At 40.4% G+C, this 21,266-nt stretch overlaps 1 protein-coding gene across 2 annotated transcripts; it reads right to left on the reverse strand.

Annotated features, from left to right (window-relative positions):
- Window positions 1-6,498: 6,498 nt before the first annotated feature.
- On the reverse strand, window positions 6,499-20,716 carry LOC147896035 (ETO1-like protein 1). 2 transcript variants are annotated; one of them, XR_015541865.1, is made up of 6 exons: window positions 19,191-20,716; window positions 17,299-19,002; window positions 16,886-17,177; window positions 16,495-16,804; window positions 7,923-8,207; window positions 6,499-7,804 (listed from the first exon to the last, which is right to left on the reverse strand). XR_015541865.1 is itself a non-coding variant. In XM_087382300.1 (5 exons), exons 1-5 carry the CDS (start codon window positions 19,334-19,336, stop codon window positions 7,987-7,989), a joined length of 2,673 nt encoding a protein of 890 aa, XP_087238426.1. In that variant the 5' UTR covers window positions 19,337-20,715; the 3' UTR covers window positions 6,499-7,986. The 2 variants fall into 2 exon arrangements, 1 of the variants encoding a protein (XP_087238426.1); XM_087382300.1 differs by having other exon boundaries at window positions 6,499-8,207; window positions 19,191-20,715.
- Between the last annotated feature and the right edge of the window lie 550 nt (window positions 20,717-21,266).

Raw genomic sequence — 21,266 nt, forward strand, 5'->3', positions numbered from 1 at the left:
AAGGTTTTTGGGTTGAATTTTTCAATGTAATTAACATTAACGCTATAATCTTTTGAGCTTTATAAATTGATACTAAAAGTGATTCCTTGCTTGTTGAGCATGATTCTCTTATATAAGTCTGACCCAGATCGGGTTGTTGATGCTCTTATATAAGTATAACCCAGATCGGGTTGTTGATGGGAGGCCTATCATGGTGGGAAGTTAGTGCATGCATGCTCCCATGTAATGGGTCCTAGAGTGAGAGCCAAGAGAAGGGGTTCCAAGAGGAAACATAGGTTTATCTAATGCTAACCAACTACGTGTTGATGGAAGATTAGATTGAAGTCAATACCATGATGTTTGAGTGTATGAGGGTGCAAACCTCATAAGTAGGAGGAAGAGAAATGGTAGTGTGCATATGTTAACAAAGTAAGGTAGCAATATGTTCATAGCTGAATTCTAGAAGCTCTTAGGTGATGAAACTTTAAGGGGCTTAAAGTAGATATTGCTACCATATGGCTCTGTGATGAATGCAAGCATTGGAGCAAAAGAGGTGCTTGATATTGGCAAGAAACATGCTACAATCCAAGAGATACCTAGGGTATGCATTGAACTAGAGCTTGCCAAGCTGACTAGAGGTGGAGTTTATATTTTTTAAATGGGTAGAGTTCCTTTTTTTAATGAGCTTGCAAGGTTCCTCAGGTTTGAGAGCCATCTATCATCTAGTGCTTACTATGTTCACTTTTTGGGAAGGGGCTTCTTTGTTGTGTTTCAAAATGGCATGTAATATGTTGGTCGGTAGGACTTTTATGTTTTCAAGAGGGATGGTTTTGGTTTTCCCTTGGAATCCATTCTTCATACTTTCTCTTTCATGAGTATCATATGCAATTTGTATTTCCTAGGTTGCGCTCCTAGTTGATGCAACCGATTGAATATCAGAAAAATGCATTGGAAAATTCATGTGGTGCATCTAGATAATTTTATGCATCACAATAAAGATACCGAGATGCACCACAGTCTTCATACTAGATTGCCCTTCCACAAGAGGTTCTTTTGACTATGTAAGATTGGATTCTCCTCTTGTCAAGTATAAGCACTTTTTGAGAGTTTATTAGTAATGTGGTTGCAATAATTAACTCAAAACTTGCCACTCTTCTCTATTCTAGTAGCACACCAATTGAGTCTTTCCTAACACATCCAAAGGTGTCACTTGATAACCTTGGGTGTATATGTAACCCTTGGATTATATATAAATACTCCACCTAGCTTCCTAGTTGGGCAAGCAAAGGTGTTAAATCTAAACTCTTTTCTTCAAGGTGATCTCACAATAATCCCCCCGTTAGTTATCATAGTGAAGATTTACATGTTACATCGAACTGCAGGACCCACCTAGACGTTACCACACTATGAAAATACAAACATCCTAAGCCCTTGAGAGTCAAGGAAGGCGGCAAGATGAGAGTGTATGGAGAATTTAGGATAAAGTCAAGTGGATCCAAATAGGCTTACAATTCACTATTAGAAATGGATTTTACAATAAACGATGCCAATATGCAATTGATGAAAAAGGAAATAGGAATAGTTGTCATGGTGTGAGGTGGTTTACTAATTGAAGAAAATATAGACTTAGCCTCCAACAATCACAACTACAATGATGGCCTTTAGATGGAAAAAAGAGTGCATGCTAGTCTCTCCACATCTTTTTCCATAGTAAGTGATTACAACATTGATTAGTAGATTTATTTATTTATTATTTATATTTATATTTATAAAACAAGAAAAAGAACAAAAGAAAAATTAATTTAAGTAATGAGTAAATGAGAAAAATAGAAAAGATGAAAAAGAACTTAGTAAGCAAAGCTACGGTTATGTTCTCATCAGTACCCAAGCATATTGCCATGTGGGTTTTGAAAGATTTCAATATCTCTTGGCTAAACCTAGAGCTTACTAAGTTTTGAAATCGCACAAAAACTCTGAAAAGAAAAAAGGAAGAAACGAGCGAAAAAACAGAAGAAGAAAAGAAGAGAGAGAGAGAGAGAGAGAGAGATTAGATTAAATCTCCATCACAACCCAACCTAACCCAGAAAAGTTTTAAATTGTAAAAGAATCAGAAAGAACAACTAATGTATTAACTGAAGGAAACAAAGAAAACCAATGCACATATAAGACAACAAATTAAACACCAACACACGCACAAGGAAACAATTATTATCATTATTTTGTAATTATTTGAGTTTTTATTTGTTTATTTCATATTTATAATATATATATATATAGTATATAAGAAGTGGGAGAAATTTTATAAAAACCAAAATTATATTTAAAGTTACACACACACACACACACGTATGCAGGCACACACAAAGCAGTGCTAAACTAAACACATACCTAAGAGTACAAGAGTTCCAAAAAGAGAACAAATCTAAGAATTCAAAAGTAAACGGGCTATGAAGCTCCCCACTTTGGATTTTGATTCTACGTTCAAGGATCCTAAACATACCCAAAGTAAAAATTCCAAAGATACAACAAAGGACAGAGGAGAGTTTCTTAATTACTTTATTTGTATTATAGCTTTTCTAAGAAGTGATAGAATTAAATTACTCAATTAAGAGATAGATCCACTCTTACTTGTGTAACGACGTGAGAACCTATAGAATGGAAAGTAATCACTCCATATTTAGCCATATCTGAGATTTTTGCAGTCAATGTGAGGCATTTGTACAATATTCAACATAGCATACTATGGTTGTTGTTGTTTGTCATAGATATCAACTTATAAACCTAAGGAAGATTGAGTCAATGTGAGCCATATCTGATATTTTTTGAGTCAATGTGAGGCATTCGTACAATATTCAACATAGCATAATGAGGTTGTTGTCGTTTATCATAGATATCGACTTATAAACCTTAGGGAGATTGAGTAATGCCAAGATCCACGAAACTACAAAAGCTTCCACTAGCTATACAATTAAGTTCACAAAACTCTCAAGGATAAATTCCTCCACTAAAAGAGTTTGAATCTTTGCACATATAATTGGAGATATAATTCTCTCTCTCTCTCTCTCTCTCTCTCTCTCTCTCCATCCATTCAAGGGAAGCTATTTTGTAATATAAAGCATCAAAATATTCACCCAAAAAAAGTGTAAATATAAATATTATTTGTCGTTTAGAATTATAAACAACAAAATTATATTTATATTTACACTTTTAAATTTTAATTCTCTCTCTCTCTCTCTCTCTCTCTCTCTCTCTCTCTCTCTCTCTCTCTCTCTCTCTCTCTCTTTCTTTGTCTTTCTTTTCTTTTATTCTTAAATTTTCACTCATATCTTGCTTTTTGCTTTCAAAGTTTTTGTTGTTTGGTTGCGGTTTCAAAGCTTAGTAAGTACTGACTTTACCCGAGGATTTTGAAATCTTTCGAAACTCAGATGGGAGCTTATGCTTATGCTTATGGTTGGGTACTAATGAGAACATAAGTGTAGCTTTTCCTACTTAGTTCTTTTCCTTCTTTTCTATTTTGCTCATTTATTTATTTCTTTAAATTTTGTTCCCTTCATTCTTTTGCTTGTTCTATAAAAACATTTAATTTGTAAGATTGTATATATTTATGTATATTCTCTTGTCAACTTAGTGGACATGCAAGTTCTATAAGAATTTTAGTCCAATGGTGGCCAACTCTTGTGCTTCAATGATTTATCTTTTGAGGGTGCGTATGTCCCCACTACTTTATCAAATTTGTCTGTGAGTTGATTGTGTTGAGTGACTGCTTGCCAAGTCTCTTTTTTTTCCTTTGTTTGCTTTAGTTTTAACTTTCTTTACTCTTTTGTTATGCTCTTATCATCGTTTTGTTTAGTTAGTTGATGCTTTGTTTAGTTTGATTGATTTTCTTATGTGGTTGTGTCTTTGCTAAGCTTTTCTTGTTTGCTTCTTCCGCATCATTTCCTTCTTTTTTTCATTGTCTCTTGTAATTCTTTGTTGTGGTTATTTGGGTCCTGTTGTGCAATTTCTTAAAAGGTTCTTGGTGTGAGAGGACCTAAGTAGGGATCTAAGGATTCTCAATAAATTAAGATGTCTTAGGAGTAAACATCTTTATGGTCCTAAGCCTCTTAGTCCTATTCTTACCTTCCAAGTAATCTATGTTATCTACAATATTCATAGTATGCTTTCTATAGATCAGAATTAATTGTATTGCCTTCTCCGTTTTCAAGAGCATGATAGGAAAGTTAATAAGAAAGATTCTTTAATTGGAGATTTGAAACCTTTATATGTAGCAATGGCACAATCTGGTTTTGAATCATTTCATTGTTTTCCTATTGAGCATATAAGAGAACTCGTGAACTCGAAAGAAATTTTCAAGGCAAAGAGGCCTCAAGAACATTTTTGGATGAGAACTTTCCATACCTTCTTTCCTCAAGGTTTTATATTTAGAAGGAAAGTCAACTCATTCACAAGAGTAAAAAGGCTAGTCAAAAGAATCCTATGGTTTAGGGAACTCACCCAAAGCCTAAGAACGTTGCTCCTTATTGTTGTAATCCAACTCAAATATGAAAGCCAAAAGTGATTCGTGGTACTCCTTCCCATTCCCCTAATGATGACTTCAAAAATTTTGCCTCTACGTCTAGAGGGATACATCATGTTTCTTGAGGTTCCCCTATTAGAAACATTGCATCTACTTCTAGACCGATAAATCGTATTTCTTATAATTTTCTTGACTTCTCAAATCGGAGAATTTTTGCCTATAGAGACTAGTTGTACTATAAGAGATAGGCGGTGGTTGTACTAGTAAAGAGCTTGTTCCTTCCATGGATAGTTCTTTAGGACATGTTGTCACTACTGATCCTTCCTTTTCTAAGGGATCTTTTCTCAAAGGCACAAAATTTCAACTTTCTTCCTCTAAGGATTCATGCCTATTAAAAGACATAGGGAAAGAAGTCTCCAATTTTGCCATTAAAGTAGAATAATCTTTAGGGGTCCAAGGTCTGTTATCTCATTGGAACTCTATAGTTTTGAATCTAGTTGCCTTTAAAACTAAGAGAACTTCCTTTGGTTCGTACCTTATAGTGGTAGCTCTCTTTAGCGATGAGATATCCTTGCATAAATTCCAACAAAAGTTTGTGATTTCTTATCTAGACATTCTCAAATAATTTTTTCCACCTATAAATTTGTTTATTTGCAATCCCTACTAGGAGAAGTTAACTCTGCAGCAAAGATATACGCTAGTTCCTCTACATCAAAACTTTTTTAATTCTTTTGGGTTCATTTGCAACCCAAGTCTTCCTTATCTCTGTGCAGCCTATAAGTTTCATAAAAATCCTAAAGAAACCTAGATTCATTGTAGCGACTTCTAAGGCTTCTCTAATGGATGTCTCAAAGTGGTTGAGTTATTGCTTCAAGGCCATTTTACCAATTGTCCATGAAGTTTGGAGAAAATTATTGAGAGAACTTGATAATCCGATAACTTTAAGTTGAATTTTATATGATTCAAGTTGGATTTTGTATGATTCGATGGGGAGTTATACTAGTCATAAAGTTTTTAAACTCCTCTCTCAATGTACAAGAGAAGTGTACTCCAATCTTGCTTGAGATATTTGATTTTACTACATTCTACTAAGATAGACTCGAAAGATTTGAAGTCAAGAATAAGGAAGCTTGTTTGACAAGTTTTAATTTTAGATATAAAAAAGATCTATGAAAGCTTCAAGAGTTGAGAAATCAGCCTCGCATTTTGATTTTTGTTTGATAAAATCTAAAAAGCAAGAATTGGACTTGAAAAAGAAAAGGTGCATAAAATTTAGCTATTGTAGATGTCGTCCTTTGTTGGTTGAACTTCCTTCTAGATAATTTGTTGAAAACTCTGAGACTCTGCATTTCAACAAATCATTGGTCAATGGGCACCAATTGTGATATTTTCTTAGCAATCTTGTACCTATAAATATGACAAGCCTGACCTTTTTCAGAGCCTAAACCCAACCTAACCCTGACAGAGAGAGAGAGAGAGAGAGAGAGAGAGAGAGAGAGAGAATTAAATTTTGAAAGCGTAAGTATAAATATAATTTTGTTGTTTATAATTCTAAACAACAATTAATATTTATATTTACACTTTTCTTTGTGAATATTTTGATGCTTTATATTACACAGTAGCTTCCCTTGAATGGAGCTCAAAAGTACATCAACAGAAGATCTCAGTATATGACAAGTATACATTATAGTCTATGTAATGAGTCCACACACACACACACCCCCCCGCATTGCAGGTACCTAAGAGTATAAGAGTTCCAAAATTAGAAAAGGTATACCAATCATTTCTCAAATTTGAGAACTTGAAACCATGTGCTTGAAGGTCTTGGCAAAGAAAGTTGGTTAAGAGCTAGGAAAAAGTGGGACTTATTGGTTCAACACTTACTGTTATAAAACCCACCATGGACCAGCTATTTTCTCTGGTTGCAGTACTAGCAATAGATCAGTAGAACAGCTCTCGCTTCAATTTAAATTTACATTACAATTTGGATATATTTACTACAATGTATTCTCACCTTATGACTGTAGAGAGTTCAAGTCCCAAGCCCTTGTCATTGCAATCGTGTTTGATTAGCTGGCTGTGTTATCAACCCTCATGAAACACCCAGAATGCATGAATTGGTCAAGAAGTCCTCGCTGAGATCATGCATAATAAGACTTTTATCCCACGATAGATTGATGTGCAGTATTTCCATCCTAAAAACAAATCTGTTGCACCGGAGTACTGTGCATCTTACCATCATGACGAGGAGGAAAACAAGAGCAGACCTCAACTAATTTTTCTTGCGCCTCAGTTCTTCGTCGAAAAAAAGTACAGAAGACTCAAACTGCAAAATATAACCCCCTCACAATAATTTAGTTTAAGATGAAGGCAATACATAACTATTCTCAAAGACCCTTCTCCCCAACCATAACCGCGCACATCTACAAATTTTCCACAGAGCAGAACCCTTTGCAGTGTGCATTAGGGGCCATATGGTCAAACTTGGTCAATGTTCAGCACAGAATTGAACGAGGGGAGTGTGACTTTGTGGTATGATCAAAGTCATACCACAATACACTGCACAAATTCCCTTCAATGCCAGCTTTCTTTTAGTGCCATCTCAAGGGTGATGGCCCCCACCATGTACATTATAGCATTATCGGTAGCATGAAGCTAATTTGATTCTTCTTGAATTAGGCAGATTGAGTTGTATCCCTCAACCACACTCAAGATGTAGATGGCAGCCTCCATGACTCAGCCATTCAGGTCCACTGCACCACCTATCCGTGACTGCACAATAATCATATTGTCCCACCTCATGATTGTACACAGTGCACAAGACTCCACAACTTCATCCTTTACATCCAAGCAACTCTCAACAAACTGCTGTAGATATGTTGTCTGGATTGTATCAATAAAATTGCATAAGAAACAAGACTTGTATGCCCTATACAAGTACAAAGGTGGTGTTAATGTCAAAATTCTGTCAGAATTCAAGTGAAGAGCCTGGGTATTTCATGTTCATCAATAGAGGAAGAATTATATATTTGACTTTTGAGCCCATCCAAGAGAAAGCAGAATGTCTGTCACTAAACTATAAAGCACGCCTCGGATTCCGACAAAAGTGGAATTCAGATGTAAACATGCAAAGCAGAAGACCTGCGACTTTGACTCCTAAGTCTATAATCCTCCCACTGTCACAGGTAGTTGAAAGCTTTGCCCATTCGCTTCTCTGAATCAGTAGCTGCTGTCATATCCTCTCACCAGCACAGACAGTTGCAAGCTTTGCCATTCTCTCCCTAAGAGGAAGGGGCACTGCCCCAAAATCTGTTTATTAAAAATACAACAGGGTACCAATGTAGCATTAAATTAAGATACAAGTAATGGTACCACTGTAACTAGGTGTATTCAAAAAGGAACAAGGGTGGTCCTTCCTCATACGTACAGGAGGGTTGACAGAGGACCACCATTAGTCCTTCTTGCATGCCACAAAAAGGAATGAAAACTGATTAAGGCTCTCTGCTGTGCACACGCCCATGGAGTTCCATAGTATCCACGTGACTGGGATCCACTGAAAGAGCTGCTCGACAATCACGCAGAGCACCACTAACATCACCAATGCATTCATGAAATGCTGCCCGTAAGTGAAGTAAATGTAAGTCAGCTTTGAAGGCTATAGCTTTAGAGAGTTCAGTAATGGCTTCCTTCTCTCTGTGGCTGTCCATTAGAACTGCACAAAAAAAGAATACTGAGAAATAATTCAAGGTGTCTTCAGTACTTTTAATACCTCTTTCCATTTCTTTATTATACAAATTAGCTAAGAACAAAAGAGTAACACCTCTCTCTCTCTCTCTCTCTCTCACACACACACACACACAACTAGACTAAATCGTAGATACAAAGCGATTAAGGAAGAAAGAACTATTCCTGTGGATAGACCCAGGGATTTTTTACATCAGACTTTTGGAACTGAGAAGACACAAATTGAGTGCGCATGGAGGGTGGAAAGAGATGATACAGAGGGGGAGCCTTTAATCAACAAGTTTAAGAATGCAAAGGCCAGACAGGATGTCCTGGCAAAACAGACCAACTCTAGTTTAAATAAATGAAGACCTCACTCGTGTGCAGATCGAGCAGAAGGAGGGCCTCAACAAAGTTATGAAAGCCAAGGTTGTAGACATGAAGGAATCATCATCCAAGACAGGAAACCTCTACCCTCCTCCAACCAGGGCTCACATTTGCAGCCCTATGTTACCATTCACAGCAGCAGGCAACAGCCACACGGTATGGGCAGCAATTGCTGGACATTGTGATATCCTCGTTGACCAATGGTGCTCTGTGGGAGCCCAATGCTTGAACTTGACTGCATGCAAGCACTAGAGCTTTCCGTGAGGAAATGAAGCAAAATCTGCTCTAGCACAACCACCTCTGCCTCGTCAACCATCTCAGTCGGGCTTCTCCACATCTGGGATCACTGTCAATGTCGGGCACACACAATGCTTAAGCCAAGACACATGAACCACTAGATGCATGGTCCATGTCATGGGTAATTGTATATATGCCTTCATAAGGCTAGAATATATCCAATCTGAAAAATTAAAATTTTGTATAAATCAAGCAAAAGAACAAAAGAAAGAGGGAGTTTGTACGTGACTTTAGACAAATTTATAAGTAAATGTGAAAAAAAAAAAAACTTAGTAACTGATTCCACGCTTATGTTCTCATTGAAGCTATGGAGGATAGAAGTAGAACATCATGAGAGGGAGAGGAAGGAACATAAGTGAGACATGATTCTTTCATTAGAAGGTGCATCAATATATAGACAGAAGTACATTGTTATCCATAGCCACTCAAGTTCACATGTCAACATCTCATACTCTCAATCTTACTTATCCAACCACCATCTTTCTAGCCAACTCTCATCCAATCAACTAAATCTCTCTTCATGCCACTCTTCTCTTGAGGACATACAATATGTCTAGCCACTCTTCTCTTCTATTTCAACACCCCCCTTTACGGCTACCCCTCCTAAGTTCCCTATCATGTTCATAAACATACATCATATGGTACCAAAGGTAAGCTCATTACACAATGGGATTCAAAAGAGATGTTCGATTGACAAAGATACATCATTGTGATCATGGTGTTGAATACATCATGGCTTCGAAGTGGCTTGCCAGTACAATTGGCTTGATAACAAATTCTCTCCAAGAAAATGACGAATGCAAAGCTAGCAGGCATACATTCAGCGAAAAGGGATTATGGGAGATCATCATTGGAAGAGACAAGGAAAAGAGTCTCATAGACGACTATGAAGAAAACAATACGAAAGCTTTGGGATACAAAGCTGTAACACTCGGAGACAAATATCTTCATCGCATTGATGGCAAATTGAGTGCCAAGCATGCATTGGAGGAGCTCAACAAAGTGTTCGGGACTGACTCCAAGCATTCCAAGGTGGAACTGCTCGTGCGACTCTATGGTTTAAAGTATGATCCAAAAGAATGATCTCACTAGTCATGTGAACAAACACAAGAGTATTGGACAGCAATTAGCTGTACTCAAACAAGTTCTAAATGAAGATGAAGTAAGGAAACAATCTTAGCCAACTATATCATAGAAGGATACGACACTCTAGGTGAGACATTGTCTAATATGGATAACTCCTACTAGAGAGACAGTAAAATCAAATTAGTAGAGAGCATGGCATCCATTCTACCAATGACAGTCTTTCTGAGCACTAGGAGGAATTTCCAAAGAGGCAATTGAACGACCAAATGTGATCATGAAGAGAAAGATTGTCACAAAAAGGGAAAACATCACTGTTTCATATGCAAGAAATTTGGTCATGACAAGATGAAAGCAAGAGGAAAAGATAACACGACTGAATAACGCACGGGTATGAAGGAAGTCTTTAAAGCCCTATTTCTCCATTCATTGCGGTTTTGTCACTTGTTCTCTATATTTGTCATTTTTTTTCTTTGGAGCAAGTTTGGAGTGTGTATTGCCAGCAATTTTCAGGCACTACTCCAAAGTTGTTTTGGCTGAATATTTGCTTGTAAAAGAGATTGCTTGCCAAAAGGATCACTATTACTATTTGTTGTGGAGTATCTTTCGTCACTTTGAGTGTGAATTCATATGTAAGTATACAAGCATATTCGAAGGCAAGTTAGAGCTCGAAATAGAGAAAAAGTGAGCCATATACAAAGTCAAACAAGGTGAATGATAATAAATTATTCATAAGGCCTGCCCAAAATTAAAAATACCAAAGAAGAAGACGAATTGGATTTGCAGCTCAGAAAAGAGGGTGGAGAGATGATGAATTGAAAGCAAGAGAGAGAGGGGAGGGAGGGAGGGAGAGAGAAAGAAATAAATAAAGTTTATTAAAGTCTTTGGAAGACCGATGGGTCTATGAGACTGAAAAACCTGGTACAACGAGCTGTGGTAGTGGAGCTGCTAAACAAGCATCCACACCAGTGCAAAATACAAAAATGCATAATGGTGTCCTAAGTACAACATAGTCATGTCAGTAGTCGACTATATATCAATCTCATCATCATCGTCGTCGTCATCATCAGTAGCAACAGGACATCAAGGTGGATGAGGCAATGGGGCATGAAATCAGCAACAGAATGCTATCGGCCACTCAAAGGTGCAGCCCTAGCACATCTTCTGATTGTAGCTCTGCATCTAACCAGGGCTACTGTGACCCCTGTCGGTCGGTCTCCAACTCTAAACAAGGAGGGGATGTCCCCAAGTGTGATTTGTGTGTCAACCCTCTGTCTGAGCTATCGGGTCACAGTCATGTCAAGGCCTCGTCTCAAAGGTGCAGCCCTAGCACGTCTTCTGGTTGTAGCTCTGCATCTAACCAGGGCTACTGTGACCCCTGTCGGTCGGTCTCCAACTCTAAACAGGGAGGGGATGTCCCCAAGTGTGATTTGTGTGTCAACCCTCTGTCTGAGCTATCGGGTCACGGTCATGTCAAGGCCTCGTCTCGTGGGGGTCTATGTGATCTGGCTGAAAAAACTCCATGATAGAGCTCTGAGAGGGATCAGCCAAGGTAAAAGTCTTAAAATATGGAGGATTTATAGAAAATAAAATAGTAAGTGGATCATAAAATAACTCATGATTTTTTGAAAATCAAAAAATGACGATTTTTCTCTTCTTAGGAATCGTCTTCACTAAGACCTACCTCACGGCAAGCCAAAAACATCTGGAAGGCCACTCAAGAGGTTATAGGCTTATAATCAGTTTTAGCTCTTTCGCGACGACAATGCAAAATACCTTTCATTCCCTTTGGCTAAGACCTTTGATAGTGTGGTAGTGGAGCTACTAAACGAGCATCCACACCAGTGCAAAATACAAAAATGCATAATGGTAGTATTAAGTCGTAAGTACAACAGTCATGTCAGTAGTCGACTATATATCAATCTCATCATCGTCGTCATCATCGTCATCAGTAGCAACAGGACATCAAGGTGGATGAGGCAATGGGGCATGAAATCAGCAATAGAATGCTATCGGCCACTCAAAGGTGCAGCCCTAGCACGTCTTTTGGTTGTAGCTCTGCATCTAACCAAGGCTACTGTGACCCCTGTCGGTCGGTCTCCAACTCTAAACAGGGAGGGGATGTCCCCAAGTGTGATTTGTGTGTCAACCCTCTGTCTGAGCTATCGGGTCACGGTCATGTCAAGGCCTCATCTCGTGGGGGTCTATGTGATCTGGCTGAAAAAACTCCATGATAGAGCTCTGAGAGGGATCAGCCAAGGTAAAAGTCTTAAAATATGGAGGATTTATAGAAAATAAAATAGTAAGTGGATCATAAAATAACTCATGATTTTCTCTAAATCAAAAAATGACGATTTTTCTCTTCTTAGGAATCGTCTTCACTAAGACCTACCTCACAGCAAGCCAAAAACATCTGGAAGGCCACTCAAGAGGTTATAGGCTTATAATCAGTTTTAGCTCTTTCGCGACGACAATGCAAAATACCTTTCATTCCCTTTGGCTAAGACCTTTGAAAGTGTGGCACATGGCACTCTGGTTTTTGTCACCTTCAACCTATTTGAAAGATTTGCTAAAGATTTGAATGCCCAATGGCCACACAAGATGTCATCGATAAGTTCACAAGATTTAGCTTTCATGCATAGCAATAAAAGACTATGTACCTTCTAATGCAAAAGAGCTTATGGGGGATTATTAATGGAAGAGACATGGACAAGAGTCTCTGAGACAACTAAAGCAACGAGAAATCTTTGGGATACATAGCTGCGGCACTCGGAGACGAATGAATGCGTCACATTAACGACATATTCAATGGCAAGCCTCAATGGGAGAGTTGAACAAAGTATTCGGGACCAACTCCAAGCATTCCAAGGTGATATCACTCATGCAACTCTATGGTCTACATAATAATCTCACTAGTCATTTCAACAAATACAAGAATATTAATAAACTGTACTTATACACGTTTTGAATGAAAATGAAGCTAAGGCAATACTCTTAGCAGTTGAGACATCCTCCTTCACATTTCATGGCATTGAGTCATCCCTGGAAGTAACATTAAATAGTGGAGAGCACGGCATCACTTCTACCCGTGACACAATCTTCATGAGCACTAGGAGGAAGTTCTAAAGAGGCAATCGAAGGATCAATGCAATCACTATAATTTAACCAATCACAAAGAAAAAGATTGTTGGAACAAGGGCAAATATCAATGTATCATATTCGTGAAAATTGATCATGCAAAGAGAAATTGTTATCAAGCCAATTATATTGACAAGCCACTTCAAAGCAACTCTAATGATCAAAATGATGTATCCTCATCCATTGGACATCTCTTTTGAATCCTATTATATATAGAGCTTACCTTTGGCACCATATAATATAAGCCCACAACGCATTTTTAATTGCCTACGTCTAGAAAGTTGCACAACACAATACGACAGGGGACTTAGCAAGGATAACCATCAAGGGGAGGAGTTATATATGATCCTAGTCATGTTGTATGTAAAGTGTTATGAAGAGACATTTAGTTGATTGGATGAGAGTTGATCCAATCAATTAAATCTCTCGTCAAACCTCTCTTCCACTCTTCTCTTGAGCACATACAATATGTCTAGCATCATCTATTTACACCCATCAGTACCCAAGCATAAGCTGCCATCTAGATTTCAAAAGATTCTGAAATCTCTTAGGTCAACCTAGTGCTTGCTAAGCCTTGAAGTCACAACCAAACAACAAAAACTTTGATAACAAAAAGGAGAAACAATGAAAAATTTTAGAAGAAGAAACATGGAGAGAGGGAGAGAGAAAGGGGACTTAGCAAGGATAACCATCAAGGGGAGGAGTTATATATGATCCTAGTCATGTTGTATGTAAAGTGTTATGAAGAGACATTTAGTTGATTGGATGAGAGTTGATCCAATCAATTAAATCTCTCGTCAAACCTCTCTTCCACTCTTCTCTTGAGCACATACAATATGTCTAGCATCATCTATTTCAACACCCATCAGTACCCAAGCATAAGCTGCCATCTAGATTTCAAAAGATTCTGAAATCTCTTAGGTCAACCTAGTGCTTGCTAAGCTTTGAAGTCGCAACCAAACAACAAAAACTTTGATAACAAAAAGGAGAAACAAAGAAAAATTTAAGAAGAAGAAACATGGAGAGAGGGAGAGAGAGAGAGAGAGAGAGAGAGATAAATTTTCATCACAACCCAACCTAACCAATATATATATATATATATAAGCAAAAGAAGAAAAAAGAACTAGTGTGATGCTTGAGTCTCAAAGGCATCATGTACCAAGGTTGGTTGGCACAAGGAAAGGACACCAAGACATCCTTTATGGCAAAGTTGCAAGAAGCATTGAGGTGTATGAAAAGCTTACTTGTGGATATCCAGCATGAAGCTCTAACAGTACCCACTCATCTAATCAACCTTTGAAAACATCCTAGTCTACGAGATAATCCTCGCACATCCTGGCTGAACCACAACTTCTGTTTTACAAAAAGAATGGAGGCTATTATAAAGAATTGCTCGGTCTGATGAAATCACTCCATGGCAACTCCTCTAATTGGAGCTCCAAATCCATGGCTTGGCTGAGCTAATACACGAGCTTGCTGGGTGGAGAGCTCCTCGAATGAGCTTGGTCCAATGATCCTCTTGCCGAACTCGTAGAAAGGATGGCTATAGACTAGAAGTGAGAAACATCTCCTCGTAATCCTGCTATGAGGAAGCTCCTAGTATGAGCTGAATCCAATGATTCTCAAGATGGCGGTAGACCAGAAATAAGAAACATCTCCTCGTATTCCGATAGTAAGGCCTTATGTTATGCATTAATGGCCGATGGTTTTGCAATAGTGTTGACGTAGGCTAGAAACACATCTCCAAGACGCATCTCTCTTGGTCAACTAGATGGCTGAGATCAATAGTCAATAGAGACTTTGTGAAGTCAAGGAATGTCCAGTCCAAACCTTTGGTTTGATAGATGGGTCAAACTTCCAATTGAGTCACTACTAGGCTCCCAAGATTATATTCATCGCTTGTGCTAGTGCAACCCCGAGTAGCCAGCTGTTGACCCATCCCAAATGAAAATCTTCAAGACAGTTGATTTGCCTTGCATGCTGCTTTCAACGCTCTAAACTTTGTGAATGCTCCAAAATGCAACCATTTCAGTCCATGTGCAAAATACCAAGCATCATGGGTCTCTTTCAAGTCACTCCTCAAGGCACACATGCAACCTCAATCCTCAAAACCTGTACAGAGAAATTCCCATGGCTGCTTCACATAGATCCTCACAAACTCAATTCCTTCAAAAGCTTTGGAACTGCTCCAAACTACCTTCAAAACATCAAGCCACTCAAATCTGAATCTTGAGCCCACCAAAGTCACCTGTAATCCCTCTTGTTCTTTTGGCTTCCCGATCTCTGACACAAGGTCTTCAATCAGATCACCAATATACTTGTTCACCATCATGCCCTTGGAAGATCCTTAGCTTAGTGTGAGTGCATTGACCATTCCTCCTTAGACCACACCTGTCACAAAATAATCCTTGAGCCTTTGTCCTCGCAAGTGTCAAGCTTTAGCATCCGTAATGCCTTACTGAAAAGCTCCAGACAAGGAGCTCATTCTTATATATACCTTTGAAAGACTAGAAAATATCCAATCATACAAACTTAGAATTTTTTGTTGTTCTTAGATTTCTTAGACCAAAGATGGTCTGCAGACTATAGGGTGATGCTTAACTAGTCTCGACAGCCATGCATGCCGACAAAGCTGCTAATAATTTGTTGAATTGTTTGCTCGTATACAGTTCTACACCAGTGAGGCTGTAGTTCATCAAATTTGTGTGACTTCTTAAGAGGGCTTGAGCCTTGGACAGCCTTATTTAGATTCTGGACAGTTAACGTTGCGCCAGTCTGGTGTGAAAATCTTACAATAACCACAATAGTTGGTGAATCTTGTGGTCATCCAGTCTGCAACCAGTCACACCCGCCAATCAAGCTGCGAATAATTTGCTGACCCTCAAGCCTCCTTAAGTGCCTCAACTGGGGTTTTACAGCAGTGGCCCTGCTACGAGATCAGTTTATGCAAATTTCTTAAGAGGGTCTCTTTTTATAGCAACCCATTCTTTTTTTCCTTTTAATGCAAATAAACCAGCCAATGTCAGCTATCAATAGGATGCTGAAAAGAGAACCAGTGGTAAGAAAACGTAAACCACTCCTCAGGGATCCAGCTCACTGCTATGGTATTACGGGAGCAGATATCATCAACCAGCATGGTGGGCCATACAACTAGCAGATTCATCAATCCATGCAGTCACCAATTCTAGGCATCTAATACATTAGTCTAGTAAGAAAATATCTCTGATACCCCAATTAGTTGGTGAAAACACCTTGCCAAAGTGCCAACAACCAGCATGGACACCTGAACTCCCTGAAGAAAACATCGTTCCTTCTCATTTTGCCCAAACTTGTAAACAAGAAATCAGGGTTCACATGAAAGGTGTACTTGCCTGCAGCCCGGTATCTGTACGGATACGTCCGAAGAGGATCCAGCTGAGTAACCATGCTCAGGTCTGCCATAGCCTTGTCGCGCTCACAATATTCAGATCGTTTCTCGTATGCAGAAGAATTACTTCTGGCTTTCTCAATCAGTTTTGTCATTTCATCATAAGCAGATGCCCTATTATTTTTCAAGTAGAATACCCTAGCAAGGCCCTGGTGTGCCCTTGTGTGGCGAATCTCCAATGCACTAAGGTAGCAATCTGCAGCCAAATCCAGGTTGCCACAGTCCACATGTACACTGCCCAAATTATTCAAAGCCTGAAAAGACAGAATATGAGTGAGTTTGATAAACCACCGCCATACAAAGACAGACTTCCATAAGCCGAGGTGACCACTGACCTGTCCCTTGCGAAGCCCATCTGATGGGCACTTTAGTGCCTCGTTCAGGAGTTCCACCACCTCTGCAGATGATTCAAGGTCCCGGCTTGTATCTGCCATTGCATAAGCTTTCAAGAAAAAGGCTTCAAATGATCGCTGGATACTGATAGACTCTTGAGCTTTACAAATGGCCTCCTTGCGATGCCCTGTATCATAAAGGATCCATCCCTCGTAAACAAGACGTTCATGATCACTGGAGGCATTCGCTCGAGCAAGTTGGAGACTCCGCATTGCTGCTTTAGGACAGTTTAAGCTGCAATACAATCACAGATTCAGTAATATGAATGAAACACCAGTCCATGGAAAACCATAGAAGAATGAGTCAGGTTCTCACAAAACATTCTCAGAGCATTACAAGTGAAACAAAAACATACCGGAGGAGTAATAAGGATTGTCTGAAGAAAAGTAGACCCTTTCCAGGATCTGATTCCAGCATTTGCTGGACAACAGCTAGTGAGCCTATGTCATCCACAGAAGACCATCGGTCATAGAGCTGCATCCAACAATCTGCTACAGTCCATTGCTCCACATGTGGAGATAGCAGGTCAAGCAACTGGGAAGCACGTACTCGGCCTGAATACAGAGTATACTTCGGATTAAGGGTGAGTAAGGCACGAACGTCCCTCACAGCTCCAGCATAATCTTGGCCTGCCAGACAGAAATAAACTCGGAGTTCAAGACAGTCAGTAGTAACCTTGAAACCAAGGATGCGGTTGATTTCCAGAATGGCCGCATGGACCTTCACTTCATCCATAAGTCTTGCTGCTCTGTACTTGTATGGGTAAGTTAAAGTTGGATCAAGTTCAGTTGCCACGTTCAAGTCAGCGATCTTTTCTTCCTCACTGCAATAGAGAGATTTTTCAACATACATCCATCCAGTGGGTTTATGGTTGCACAGTAACGTATGTATTGTCATGAAAGCCGCATGCCTATTCCCAAGCTCATATTTAGCCCGGGCTAAACCGGCCAAGGAATATGCATGACCCTCTTCAGCAGCTGCTTCAAAATACTGATGGGCGTCAGTAAAGTGCTTTCTATCAAGCATTACACAACCAAGTTGGTGCAAAGCCAAAGCTTTCTGCCTGCCAGGAAAAGCACTCTCCTTCATGTGCTGAAGGAGGACGACACAGATATCTGACCTCATATCCTCTTCCATTGCTATTTGGCTTAGCAGACTGTAAAGAGCAAATGAAGCACCCATCCTCGTCATGAATATCCTAGTGTCAGCTCTGCTCAGCAAAGCGGCAACTTGTGGATCTTGTAGACAACCTGGCAGCCCCTGCAGCAAAACCTCCAAGCATGAGGCAACCAATGCTTGAGCCCCCTGTTCCAACCCATACTCCATTAACATAACTGCATCCTGCCTGGTCTGCACCAAGGTTGCCAGTATGCTGTCACAAGCATCTTTCATATTTTCACAACAAAACCTGTTCGCAAATGCAAGTACTTCCAAAAGCCCATCACGGTTGAGATGAGGCAAGCTGCCTGTCCTGCTAAACTCATCCACAGCCCTCATGGCCTCCACTGAGATCCCATTCTCAGAAAAGTCTATGCGCTTCATTCTAGATTCCGTAAAGCATCCGTTTAGCATTGCATTAAAAGGGACCGAAAGAGACGCAATCCTCTGACGACCGCAGAGAACTTCTTCGCTACCTATCGAAAATGTAACGATTTCATCCAAAGAGCCCACAGTGGAGCAAGCCTCAGCGTCACTGCCGTCCGAGGTGGACTGAGTGTTGTGCCCAGACTCATCTGTCTCTGGACGAACGTACCCTCCGATAGAAGAGGATGACCGATCCCTTAAATCCTCCCCTCTTTTCTCGAGTTCCAACCAAGCGGTGTAGACTAACTTCTCATGACGAGAGATCGCAAGGTTCATTGCTGCTCCAAGACTCCGACGCAACAATTTGTTTTCTCCAAGACCCTTGAAAACAAAGGACTGCAACAGATACAGACCCGCCTTATCCTGTTCTGCTGCTGTCTCAAGCTCCTCGTGTATATGGGCAAGTGTTTCTACGTAGTCTACAGGCTTGAAATGAGCTTCGACGGGTGGATCTGCCAGTTTTGAAGCCAAAGAACTGCCAAACCCACATGAAAAAACTTCAGATACCAAACAAATTGCGACGAGATTAGTACAATTACAAGGCCAATTACTACAAACGGCAAAGGGAACCTGCAATCAAACGGCAAAGGGAACCTGCAATGGACATTACAAAATCAGATTGTCACGCGATGTCAGAAGGCTAAATCTGCAAGTAAAACTGACCTGCGTAGGAGTTCTTGGTCTCCTTCCATGTACTTACTACATTTTCCTCGCTCTACCTGCAGCCAAGACTGCGGCACTTTCTCAATGGGAGACACGGCATGCACCTGATTGCCCTTGCAGGAATCTATGAGACAGAGGCCTCTCATCTTGCTGAAAGGTAAGTCCACTTTGATAGTCAACGTACAACGGGAATAGTAGGCAGATTTGATAAACGCGAATACAGTTCATCAAAACCCCTAGCCTCCATATCAGCATCTACAGAGGGCGACAACTCTGTTTCAGGAGAACGAAGGACGAGGTCCAACGTGCACAGGGGTGGCAGGCTCCCTTCAGAAGCCATGGGAAGCACTAACAGCTAGCTTCAGCGCATCGTGGAGCAGGCCGTATGTTGGCTTGGATAATGGAACTCCGATAGCGATCCCCGAAAGAAAGGGAATAGCTATGGCGTGATGCGGATACATACATACATACCCACCCAAGCTTTTCATTGTTGAAAGGCCAAACCAGTCGCATATGTAGGCTAAGCGGAACGATTCTTTCGGCGGAAAGGTCGATGATTGATGATAGGAACGCGTATCCAAGTTCTTGCAATCTCCTTTCTAAAATATACAAGAAAGTGTAGAGGCCTTGCTTGTTGCAAACTTCAAGAGGTGACGTCGGAATGCAGCAGAGAAAGGCTCGGAAGAACGAGGCAAGTGCGGGAAAAGGCAAAACAGGGGAGAGGGAGGGAACCCAAAAGACCGAAGAAACGATTGGGAAGAGGAAGAGGCAAGAGGTGTGGGCAGTGGAGGAGAAGCTCTTGATGGGCAGCAGAAAAGCTTGAAGAAACTAAGAGGGGGAGGGAGCTATGGCAGAAAGCAGTGCTTCAAAAATGCACAGACGCTCCTCAATGGCAGAGAATCGAGGTGGGAAAACCGAGGAAACTCCTGCAAGCTACCGTGCAAACCTCATCAGCTACTGGCTATGGCGAAAACTTGGGACTTGAAACGAAGCCAACGTCGTCCTCGGCCTCAGAGTTGACGAGACAGATTGGCAAGTTGCGAGATGATGACTCATCCACTCTTGGGCTCTTCTTCCCGGATAGCCGTTGAGCCTAAAAGACAGCAAAATGGCAGGATCAAACGAGAGCCATGTGGGCAGTGAAAGAAAAGAGAGGAAACAAAGCTGCAGCTTTGAACCACCACTCTTTGATGTTTGAACTGGCTTTTGGGTGGTGCTGATGCAAAATCAATCAAGGCAGGGAATGCAATGGTATGCTGCAAATTTGTGGCTGGAACTTGGAAGCTGCTTTGGACAAGCAATGCTCTGCAATGTGGAAGCGGTTTTGGAGAAGCAGTGGCACTGTGACTTTGTAGTATGGAGGGGGCTACTACTAACTAGATCATGGCTATGGTATGGTGGCTGATGGCAGAGTCCATAAGCTCGCTGCTGCATGGTGCACTGGTCTGTAGTCAAAGCCTTACCCTTACAAACTCCATAGCTAAAATAGCTTCATTATGCAGAGAGATTTACGGATGGGCAGATGCAAAGATCTTTGAAGGTGAAGAAGCTATGCAGTGGCAGAGCCAGGCGTGGTGATGATAACCCATCAAAAAGGCAATCGTGAGCAAAAGCTTCAAAGGGAGGACGTGGAGGGATGGATTAGATGGGAGGATTGAGGGACAGATGCAAAAGCTTTGGAGTTGCTGATGATGATCAAACAACCATAGCAATTGCTACACACACACACAGAGAGAGAAAGAGAGAGAGAGAGAGAGAGAGAGAAGCTGTTTGGCCATGATTCCTTAGGCAACAGATCATAAATGGAGTACTTAAGCCAGAAGCTCAATACCATAGTTAGTAGCTAGCAGCCTAGCCCCCATTGTGCCCGATCGCCAATCAATCAATTCTCTGTTTTGTTATTGCTTAGCTTTGTGGGCACAATCAACTCTCTGTTTTGTTATTGCTTAGCTTTGTGGGCATCTCTCTCTCTCTCTCTCTCTCTCTCTCTCTCTCTTCTGAGACGGGCCATGTGCTCTCTGTGTTCATAAATCCGTTCTGGACAACCAGCCATTACTTAAACGAGCACTTACCTCC

The sequence above is a fragment of the Dipteris shenzhenensis genome, chromosome 12 (assembly GCF_047967505.1).
Source record: "Dipteris shenzhenensis isolate YYH24624 ecotype China chromosome 12, Dip_SZ_1.0, whole genome shotgun sequence".
NCBI lineage: Eukaryota > Viridiplantae > Streptophyta > Polypodiopsida > Gleicheniales > Dipteridaceae > Dipteris > Dipteris shenzhenensis.